The sequence below is a fragment of the Colletotrichum graminicola genome (genome assembly GCF_000149035.1).
Source record: "Colletotrichum graminicola M1.001 genomic scaffold supercont1.2, whole genome shotgun sequence".
NCBI classification, from domain to species: domain Eukaryota; kingdom Fungi; phylum Ascomycota; class Sordariomycetes; order Glomerellales; family Glomerellaceae; genus Colletotrichum; species Colletotrichum graminicola.
In genome coordinates this window covers 9,814-21,632 of record NW_007361006.1, presented here as the reverse complement: position 1 = coordinate 21,632, position 11,819 = coordinate 9,814, and the positions used below count along the sequence as shown (strand labels likewise).

The window sequence follows — 11,819 nt, the reverse complement described above, 5'->3', positions numbered from 1 at the left end:
ACTAAGCTATATTATACCTATAAGATTACTTATACTTATACTTTTACCCCTAAGCTATAAAAAATAAAGGATTTAGAAACGTTTCTAGAATATTTCTTACCTAAATAAGTATTTAGTGTCCTAGAATTCTTAGAGGTTAGAGTTATTATAAAGAGAGATAAGAAATATTCTAAAAGCGTTTCCTAAATAATTAAGGAAAAACAAGCTAAAAAAGACATAACTATAGTAATGTTAACTATTGCCTAGATATTAGTAGTATAGATTAACGCTAAACGGCTAGAATAACTATAGCTAATTTACTATAGATCTACTAGATTTATAAGGATATTATATAGTAGATTTACTATATAATCCTATAATAGTTTTCTTTCCTTTATATATAATTTAGAACTAGTATTTACCTCTATTATTTATTACTTACCTATTAATACATATAGTTAACTATATTACTACCCTAGTAAAACTAATAATAACGTTTAGAAAATATTACTTAATTAAATAAGGAACGTTACCTAATTAAATAAGAAATATTTTTAAGTTTTTTTTTATCTAAATATTATATAACTTCTACTTTATAACTACTTAATTTTATATAATATTTCTTATATTTTTAGTTATATATTAAGTAAAAAAACGTTATATAATAATTAATTAAATATTAGTTTTATTTTATTTTTTAGTGCTTTAATAAACTATATATAGTAAACTTTTAAAAATATAAGTAAAACCTCTTAGTTATATAATAGTAATTCCTTTTTATTATATACTTTAAATATATTCTTTATACTATTAAAGTACTATAATATACTAGCTTTTTACTAGTATATTAGTAAAAGTACTAGTAGTTTATACTAGCCTTATCTCTTACTATTTAAGTATAATTAAGTATAATTTTTCTTTATAAATAAAAATACTTTAATAGAAGTAGTAAGGACGTATTATTATTATAGCTAGTAAGCTTTTTTATTACTTCTTAAATAATAATAAATAGATATTATATTTTATAGTAAGCTATAAAGATATAAAAGAAAATAAAAGCTAATATCTTATAAAGATATAAGTAGTCTTTACTAGGTGCTTTTAAGAAGTATATTAAAGTAACTTATAGTTATAATACTACTCCCTTTTTTACTAGTAGTTTAAAGAGTTATAATAATAAGTATACTACTAGTAAGTTTTCTACTAATAGATTATAAGTAAGGTCTTATATATATAGATTTTTATATAAATATATATAAGCTAGTAATAAAAAATAATATTATATTAAAAACCCCTTAAAAAGTAAAAGCTATTTAGGCTAATAACTATCTTCTTAATATACTATACCTTATAAATAAAGATATAAGTAGAAACGTTTTTAAAATATATCTTAAAAAGATCCTTAATATACCTTAGCTAGATTTATAGTAAATAAGAACTACCTATAGTTTATAGTAAAATAAACGTTATAATACCTATAAGTTATAAAATAAAGTTAGCTAAAGTAAGTAAGATATATACTACTATTAATTAGTAGCTAATACTAAATAATTAGGCTACTTCCCCCCTAATAAATATAATTTAGTATATACTATTTAGTAGTTATATTATTATCTTAATCTTAATAATAGTAATAAAATCTTAGTTTATTTCTTATATATATTAATTTAAATTTATAATCTAATACTAATAAAAAAAAGAATTCCTTAGAAATCTATAAAGTCTACCTTATAAGTAATAAGTAAATACAGCCTATTAGGCTATACTATAGAAAAAGTCTTTTCTTCTTTTACCTCTCTCTTAATCTCTATAGCTTTATTATTTTCTTCTTAAGCTATAGCTTATCTCTTTATAGTTATATTTCCTCTCTTTATAGTGTAATTTTATCCTTTTTCTTCTTTTTTTTAATTACTTTTTAATATTTCTTATTCTAAAGCTATTACTCTTTATTCTAAAGCTACTACTTTTTAAAATATAATATACTTTAGTTAATTTACACTTAGTTTTTAGTTACTTATTATTAAAGACTTATCTAAAGATAGGAAGAGCTTTAACTTATATTTAAATATAGATTTTAGGAGCTTTATTTACTTCTCTTTTAGATTACTATTATAAAACACCTAAAGATAATATAGAGTCTTTTTTACTATATTACTTATTATCTTTAGTATTATAAAAGCTAAAGTCCTTAGAGTTACCTAGAGGGCTACTAGGTAGACTATAAATTAAAGACTTATAGGCTTAAGGCTAACTAGAAAAGTGTTCTATTTAATTACTTTAATACCCCCTCTTTTATATACTTTACTTCTACTTTATTATTTTAATTAGTAAAAAATAAAAGGATATTAAATAAAGCTTACTTTACTATTATATTATTATATTAATATGCCATGTCTGTAGTCAGAAGCATTTAGACTGACACCTACGATGCCATTGTTGCGAGGGCACCGTAATATCTGGGCCCATACACGTCACATCGACTAACACTCAAACCAGTGTATCCAATGGTGAACTTGGAGAGGTGGCGGTCGGACGCTTGGCACGAGTGCAATTCTTGAAACATGCGTACCCGTGTGAGCCAGTATGGCTTAGGAGAACTTGGGAGAAGGTCTGACCTGAACTTCTCCCGAACTGATCAAGAAGACGCGCAATTGTGGAACACATATTTATTTTTTGAAGCACTCTTCATGAACCAAGTTATTTAGGTTAACGCATGTGAGCGAAGACCTTAGACATCTCCGAGGACGCACCAATGAACAAGTCCTCCAAAGTACAGAATTACCTTATTTCGATATGAACCAAGCATTATCCAGAATCCAGCGAATTAGTAGGTTCATCGGGAAGTGTGACCAGCTATTAAAGATTTCAGCGACCGACCCTTTACCTAGGCTCGACTAACGTACATCGCCCTCCAATAGGCGGTTTACGACAGATCCTCGTTGAGTCATATCGGGCCATCCAAAGAATTCTGATGCTCCCCAGACGCTGGAAGAAGAGTAATTTTCTCTATAGTGCTGTGATTTTCGACTACAGTCCGGTCTTCTTATAAAACTAAATTCTAATCTATATTATAGTATTTATAAAAAGTAAAACTACTAAACTAAAGCACTATAATAATTATACTATAGCACTTACTTTTCTATTACTTCTATAATTAAAAGAAAACGTCTACTTTAAAAGTATAAAATTATATAAAGGATTTTAATAGTATTTATATAGTTAGGTATTAAATTCTAGTCTTTAATAGAAATATTTAAGATTACTTAATAAAATCCTATTATAATAATAAAACCTTTTTTATATTTTACTTAGTTACTATATTATAGCTATTTATCTATAAGTATAGTAAGTAATAGGAAATAATTTATAAGTATTTTTAAAATATTTTATATATAATTACTTTATAAAGCTTATTATAATCTCTAGATAACTAATAGTATAGTAGTAATATTAAAAGATTATAAGTAAAATCTTCTTTATATAAATAAATTTTACCTAAGAGAGTCTTTATACTACGTTAAAGATAAATATAGTAAAGTTATATAGTGTTTTAAACTTATATTTCCTATGTTTCTTATAGGTAGAACTTACTTTATAGGTATTATTTAAAGCCCTAGATTACACTAAGGCCTTAGTCTAGTGTTACCTTAAGAAGTCCTTTACTATAGATATACTTCTACTTAGCCTTAACTATATATTTTTACTTAAGTATATTAAAAACTATATAAAATATATAGTAATATATATTTATAGTTTCTAAATTAGTAAAGTATTAAGTAAGTAGGAGTACTAAAAAGTGTTAAGAATATTTCTTAAATAAATTATCTTTATATCCCTACTTTTCTCTAATTTATAACTATATTACGCCTAAATAATTTTATAATAGTATATACCTCTTATATATTTATAATTAGTATTAACTATAAATATTTTTATATTAGTAAATATTTATTACTTTACTTATTTTTTAAAAAAGTACATAACTATATAGTTACTATATAATTAATAAGAATACTATATATACTTTTAATCAATTTCTATTAGTATATAATAATTATTAAAATAATAAAATACTCTTATATATATTTACTAGTTTTATTCTTTAGTTTACTATAGTATAATAGTAATTACTTATATCCTTTTAGGAAATAAAAGAATTTATTACTTTTAAATAATATACTAAAGATAGTCTATATTTATAAGGCTTCTATATATATCTATAATTAACTTTCCCTTATATTTTAAAATAAACTATTTTAGTTTATTAAAGTAAAGAAATATATCTAGAAATATATTAGTAAAGATTTTCTAAGGTTTTTCTTATATTCTTACTTAGGCTTATTCTTAGTTTATTAATACGCCTAACTACTTTTATAAGTCTATTTATAATAGACCTAGGCGTTTTAGTAGCTAGTAGGAGGAGATATAAGTGCTAGCTATAAGAGGTAAAAAGAATATATAGTATTATTTAAAGATCTTTTAGGATAAAAAACCTTATTTTAATCTTATACTTTATCTTTTATAGTTATAGTAGTTCTTTATAGTGTACCTTATTTATTAAAAAGAATTAGTTAATTCTCTTATAGTATATATAAAATATATTATACTATATATTAGCCTTTTTTATTTATTACTTATAAAAAAGAAGTATTTTTACTTATTTTCTTTTACTAGCTTATTATTAGTACTATTAAGTCTACTATAGATATAGTCTATAAGACTTATCTATTTAGTAAGAATTATAAGCTAGAAATAATTAGTATAGTTTTTTAAGTATATAAGTTTACATAGTAAATAACTTATTATTAAATACTAATAAGATACTAACCTATATTAGTTTATCTCTTAATATAAAGGATAACTTTTATACTATAGTTTAATTTCTTTACCTTAGGCTTATAGGTTTTAATCTAAGTATTATATATAAGACCTTTTTAAAATCTAGTGTATATTCTATATATTATACTACTTATCTTTTAGTTTTTACTTAAAACTAATTAAAAACGTTCTAAAGATCTTCTTACTTATACTAGTATTTTTTTCTTAATAGTAAACTCTTTTACCTTAGTCTATATAGCTTTTATTTACTTAGCTAACTCTAAAGTAAGGCTAAAGTAGTAAAAGTCTATAATAGAAGTATATAGGTATACTTTACTACTAGTATAGATATAAGTGTAATATATAACTAGTATATCCTTAAGAGCTATATATATAGTTAGAAATAAAGCTACCTTTTATTTTATATTATACTAGATTTATAACTAGATTAGTAAGTTATTTATCTAAAGAATAGTAAAATATATAGTATTTTATAGTATATTAACTACTTCTTATAATAGTAACTTTATTAAAATAATAAATATAATACTAGTCTTTAATATATTTAGTATCTTTAGGATTCTTATAAAATAGTAAATCTATTTAACTATAAGAATATTTCTATTAAGATATAATCTTCTATTTATAAGCTTTATATTTAAGATAAAAATAGGCTTAATATCTTATAGTTTTATTATTTATTATTTTTTTTTAGTTCTTTTAATATACTTCTAATAAGAAAATAATATTTTACTTAATAAATAATATCTTACTAAATAGGATTTATTTCTTATTATAAACTTAAATATATAAAAAACATAATATTATTACTAATAATATTTTAATTTTCTTTTAGATTATAAAACTTATCTTTTAGGATATATAGTATTAAGAATAGTATAGTCTTTTTAATATCTATTAGGTTTACTATATTTAGCTATAGTTAACTTACTATTATACTAATAGGATTAGTAAAAACGTTTCTAAAACGTTTCTAAAACGTTCTTAATACTAAAAAATTAAAAATATTTCTTAAATTATTCTTATTATATCTAGAAATATTTTAAAAACGTTTTTAGCCTATTTATACTAAAATTATTATCTTAATAATATTATAACTATTAACTAGTAGTATAATTACCTTACTAAAATAAAGAAAATTATTTATTTAAATAGTTATTAGTTTAGAAATATTTTTAGTATATACGCCTTAAAAAATATTTATATACTAGTTTCTAATTAGTCTAAAAACGTTTTTAGTATATACACCCTAAAAAAACTTTTATATACTAGTTCCTAATTAGTCTAGAAACGTTTTTATAAGGTATAACCTATTTTTTTTTTATATACCTACCTATCTATTAGATAAAGCCTTATTATCTATATCTATTGTTAGGTTAAGCCTGTATAGGCCAGCGCACACGGTACTCTCAGGTTGTCAAGGGGGGGGCATTATTAGCTTGTCTGATCGCTCTATGAAAAGGGGGACAATGCCGGACAAGAGTAGAGTCGCGGGGGACGGGTGATCACTTGGTGGGAGTGTTTTTTTTTTAAAAGAAAGATGAGAAAAAAGAGAGAGAAAAGGAGGAAGAAAACCTCCTTCTGGTAGGATACGGTGTTAGTATCTACAATATTGCGCAGGGCCAGGGCATCCTGGGACGTCCCCCCTCCCTTCTCCCATCTTGGTATTATTTGGCCAGACTTTTTTTGATGGAAATCAAGCCCCATCTCCCATTATTTCCCTCGATATATAGATATATATATAGCTATATATCATTCCTTATCTTGCCCACCCAGCCGGCTGGCACTACCCATTGACGACCTTGGAGCCGTGCTAGAGAAAGGGAAAAAATATGGGGATAAAAGAAGACCACTAGATGTGCAGCGTCGAGTGTCCCCCCTCCTGCATCATGAAGGCAAGGCCCTGCTGCTCCAGCATGCGCCCGTACTCGGCCGCCAGCCTCCACCGCGCGCCCAGCCGGCCCAGGCAGCGCTTGATGGCGGCCACCCCGTCGGCGTGCCGCGCCGGCCCCTCCTCCCGCACGATCCACGCGAGGGTGCCGCCGGCGCCGTACAGCGCGTCAAGGACGAGCGGGCTCACGTCGCTGCCGTCGCCGGCGGGGTCGTCTTGCCGGGGCAGCGACGGCGACAGCAGCAGCAGCTCCTCGGCCAGCGCGGCGGCCTCGCCGCTGGCATGCACGAGGGCCTCGACGGAGCGGATCTGGTGCGCCGTCTCCTCGGGGGTGCGGACGCGGCCGTCGATGTTGCCGGGGCAGCTGTAGCAGTCGTGCGCGCACGGTCGGGAGGTTTTGTCAGTATTAGAACTCCAAATCTTATTAATCGAGTGTTAGTCCGTGCAAGATCATTGTGCGGGGCCGTCCTGCGGACGTGGGCGACGGCGTTGCCGGCGAGGAGGGCGGCGCGGCAGAGGGAGGAGAAGGGGGACGGGGTCGAGAGAGGCGGGGAGGCGACGGTGTGGTGGGCCGCGCGGCCGATGTGGCCTTCGTCCTGGGGGACGGTCAGTCTTTTTTCGTTTTCTGTTTTTCTTTGGCCTTGAGGGGGGGCTTGGTAGAAAAAAGAAAAAAGATAAAAAAAGAAAAGATGGAGATGTTTTTTTTTTTACCCAAACCTCGTCGTCTACGGGAAAGTTCATGTCGTCGTCGGGCTCGGGCGAGAGGTAGCGCTTCCCGTTGCCGAGGCAGATGATGCGGTCGAGGACAAGGATCGCCCACCACGTCCTCAGCCGCTCCTCCAGCTCCGTCCACGTCGACTTGCCGCGCGCTCGGTAATTAGCAGAGGTTCTTTGTCCAAATAAATAAAAGACCACGGTTCGGGGGTGATGATGAGAAACAAAGAGGGGGGACGCGTACCGGCACTTTTAGCGTAACGTTGCTCTCGCGAAGCCCCGGCAGGCCGAGAAAGTCGGCGTACCGCACGCAGGACGCGACGGTGAGCCAGGCGGCCGGGTACACGGCGTGGGCGTACTCGAAGTAGGCGACCAGCACCATGGCCTGCAGGACCATCAGCGACGCGAAGCCGGCGCCCTCGAGCAGCGACAGGAAGCGCTTCGCGGCGCCGTAGACTTCGGGGAGCGGGGGGAGGAGGCGCCCCGGGGCGGCGACGTCGTCCGGCGCGGCGGCGATGAGGCGCATGGCGAGGAAGAGCATGGCCAGGTCCGGGCCGCCCTGGGCCAGGGCGGCGCCCATGTGTATGCGCTCCCTGGAGACGATGGGCAGCCAGGCGTGGGTGCCGGCGAAGTAGGCCTCGACGGCCCGCTGGACCGTGGCGCTGTCGCCCAGCAGCTCGAGGACTTCCTGTTCTCAGCGCGGGTCAGCCGGGGGGTTTTTTTTTTTTTTTCGCCATCAAGGAGGAGGGGGTTGGCGGCGCCGGGCGGCGACGTACGGCGGGGATGTCGACCGAGGGCCGCGGGAGAGACTGGTTCAACGCCTTGAAGGCCCATATGTCGAGGAACACGTCGGGCGGGTACTGCGCCGACGTCGAGCCCGGGTGGTCCGGGCCGAGACCGGATCCGACGACAGCGCCAAAGGCCGTTGCCGCGTCTGCGTCGGAGAAAAGGGCCGAAGCGACGGCGGCGGCGGGCCCGGCCTGGTGGTCCAGCCGGCTCTCGAGCTCGAGCAGCTTCAGCTGAAGGGCGGCGAAGTCGTCGGCGGTCGGCCCAGGATACTGCTGCTGCTGATGCGGCGGCGGCGGCGGCGGCGGGGGGTCTGCGTAGTCGCACCGGCGGTCCATGCGGGTGCAGAGCCCGCATGCGGGGAGGGACTTGTCGCACTTCCTCTTCATCTTCCTGCAGCTGGCGCAGGCCTGTGGGGCCTTGGCGTCGGGAGAGGTGGAGGTGGTGGACAGCCAGTCGGTGGTTGTGAAGAGGGCCGACATGTTGGTTTTTCCCTTGGTCGCAGTCACGGGCTGGGCATGGCGCTGTTTGTTGGCTTGATCGTACGAACGATGTGGGTTGCGTGAGGTGAGGTGCGGTGAGGTGAAGAATGCAGGGCTGAGTGGGAATCCGCATTGGGGGGTGATGAGAAGATAAGATGCTGACTGACATGCGCTGCTAACCCTGGCTGGGTCGGCTGAAAACCCACCCTGCCAGTGGTGGGATGTTTCTGGGGTTTCTGTGGGATGATGTTTTGTCAGAGCAATTATCTCGCTTAGGCCTTGCATAACTAGCCCTATATATCCGTATCTGTAAGTCGATTCAGAGAGATTCAGGGAGCTTCCGACCTAGCAGACTTGACCTGTAGGTGCCGTACCCGGGCCGGCAATGGTGGGGCCGTTCTTCAGCCTCTCGGCAACATGGCTGCCGCTGCCGCTACCGCCGTCGCCGTGGCAGCCATCAGTGGAAACAGCGCTGTTCTGGGGGCTGAGACAACAGGCGAGGGTCAATCAATTGTCGGCGTGAATCCTGTCCAGCTGAAGCTGTCTTCTCCCGGATTAGGTAATCCAGCGGGAGGAGCGCATGGATCGAGCTGTGGATGCCATGTCCTTGTCCTTGTCCATATCCATGTTCCCTGACACTGGATATGTTCCCTGACATCCCCGGACTGGGAATGCATCCCTGCAACCAAGCCCCAAGGCCCCGTTTGTCGTACGTACAGTACGTAGTAATGTGGGCTACGCGTGGGAAAGTAAACATGGGCAACGTGAGTAATTAACCTCACGGGGCCTGTGTTCCTTGTCTGTTGTCCTCCACCACTTTTCTTTGTTCAACCTTTTCGTCGTCGTCGTCGTCACCGCGGTCGCAGTTGCATTCGCAGTCGCAACCCTACCTCCGCCGCCTTCTCCTCTTCCTCCTCCTCCTCCTCCTCTCCCTCCTCCCAGATTGCGCAGTATTCTTCTCTCCACCACCACCCCCCGCCATCATGGCCGAGTCCCCGAGCCGCTCCGGCAGCCTCCGGGTCCGCCGAACCCGGGGCGGGCCGTCGAGAAACTCGTCCGCTCGCTCCTCGGCCGCATGGGAGGACTACTCCTACCTCCACCCGGCCAACTTCCAACAACAACTGCACCACAGCCTGCGCTCCGCCTCTTCGCGCTTCTCCCTCAACGAGCAGTTCGCCGCCACCCGACAAGAGTACGAGTTCGGCGACGACGACGCCTCGTCCATCATCGACCGCATGACCCTCGCCTCCGACCTCGCCGACGACAGCACCGTCGCTGCGAACACCCACGCCCCCGACCCCGACGCCCCCGACGGCGCCGAGGGGGACTACTACGACCTGATGTGCCTGCCCAAGGACCCGTCCCTGACCCCCGACCAGATCCGGAGGGCCTACCACCGCTTGCTGCTGTACCTGCACAAGGACGGCTTGCCCGAGAACCTGCACCTCGTCGCCCAGCCCTACTTCGACCAGGTCCAGAGGGGTTTCGAGACCCTGATCGACCCCCACCGACGAGCGCTGTACGATGCGACCCAGCTGAGAGACACGACCGGTGCGCCCGGCGCCCCTCTCGACGAGGACTACCGATACGCATACGACCTGTCGCTGAAGGAGCAGCTGAGGCAGCGGGCGGCCGACGTCGTGCAGACGTCGTCCGATCTGGGCATCCGCTTCGACGCCTCCAAGGCCATCCGCGAGAGCTCTGCCGTTGCACCCTTGGATTTCACCCTGAGCCACTCCGTGACAGTAGGCCTTCCGGTGCTCGGCCGGATCATCGAGAGGACAGCCTCGGCAACGAGCCGACGCGCCGCCTCCTCGTCGAAGCGTGTGCCGTCCATTGCGCTCAACGAGCTCGACCAGGCCAACGCCGACCACCACCCGCGGGAGCCCATGGTATACCTGCCCCCGCCCCAGCTGACCCTGACCGGCTCGGTCTACGGCATCGTCGAGGAGATATACAGGGTTCCTCTGCCGCTGCTGGCCGACCGCTACCAACCTCTGCTGCCCCTGACCATACCCCGGAAGCGCATCATGCAGCTCGCGGGGCAGCGCCCGTGTCCTCTCATCAGTCTCAAATTCCGACAGGACATCGTCCACAGGACGGCCGAAGATGGCATCGCCAAGACGGCGGTCGAGGTCGAGAGCGAAGTCCTCCCGGAGTCGTCGCTGACGGCCAGGGTGTCGCACCCGATCCATCTGCCCGATGACCCGAACCCGATCCTGCTGGAGGGCAGCGTGCGGTCCGGAAGGCCGTGGGCCGGGGCGCCTCCCCGCGTCGGGGTCGGGATCCACCGCTGGATGGGTGCCGGGACCGCGTACGCGATGGCGGACAGCGGCGACTGGAGCGTCTGGCCCGGCGAGACGATCAAGTTGTTCACCGACTTCTCCCAGGTGAGCAAGAGCCAGCTGCTCGCCGAGTTCCCCATGAAGACGTCCGCAAGCTTCGAGATGGGCTACACGACGTCGCCGGAGCGGATGCCGTCTACGGGCCACGAAGACTCGCCCAGGGGAGAGTGCGGCATCCGCGGGCTCGACTGCGAGAACGGCGCCGGCAGCGACGGCTCGTGGACGGTCTCGGCCTCTCTGACGGCGGACACGGTTGCCGGCTACCTCAGGTACGGCCGCGACCTGCCGCTGCCGGGCCCCGGTCCCGCCCGGCTCGAACTGGAGCTGTGCTCCAACACGCTCCTGGACCGGTACGTCGCCGTCCGGAACCTCTGGACCGTCGGCCGGTTCTCCAAGCTCGGCCTCGAGCTCGGCGTCAGCCCGCACAGCATGCACCTCTCCCTGTACTGGTCCCGCCTCGACCAGCGCCTCAGCATCCCCGTCCTGCTCTCGCCGCGCGACGCCGTCCACAGCCCGTCGCTCTTGTTCTACGCGAGCGTGGCGCCCCTCGTCGCCTTCGCGGGCGTGATGCACGCTCGTAAATCCAAAATGATTTGTTGGCGTCAGTACGATGTAATACTTTCCTTTACTTTGACTAATGTCGGTTGAAGCGTCCTCTAGCGCGAATCAGTCCTTGGTGGGAATTGGTCGAGCATGTAGTATCGATATACCGACCTATGTAAGTAGTAAGCCGCGAGGCCATCACCCATCAATATTCCGGTAGCGTGACCATGTTACTAGCTC

At 41.3% G+C, this 11,819-nt stretch overlaps 2 protein-coding genes across 2 annotated transcripts; one reads left to right on the top strand and one right to left on the bottom strand.

Annotated features, from left to right (window-relative positions):
- Positions 1-6,670: 6,670 nt before the first annotated feature.
- On the bottom strand, positions 6,671-8,691 carry GLRG_00477 (fungal specific transcription factor domain-containing protein; the record flags this gene model as incomplete). Its single annotated transcript, XM_008091162.1, has 5 exons — positions 6,671-7,129; positions 7,186-7,305; positions 7,421-7,567; positions 7,668-8,111; positions 8,200-8,691. The coding sequence occupies 5 exons, from the start codon at positions 8,689-8,691 to the stop codon at positions 6,671-6,673; spliced, it is 1,662 nt and encodes a 553-aa protein (XP_008089353.1).
- A 983-nt stretch (positions 8,692-9,674) lies between these two features.
- Positions 9,675-11,684, top strand: GLRG_00476 (DnaJ domain-containing protein; the record flags this gene model as incomplete). The annotated part of the gene is made up of 1 exon (XM_008091161.1): positions 9,675-11,684. One exon carries the CDS (start codon positions 9,675-9,677, stop codon positions 11,682-11,684), a length of 2,010 nt encoding a protein of 669 aa, XP_008089352.1.
- Positions 11,685-11,819: the final 135 nt, after the last annotated feature.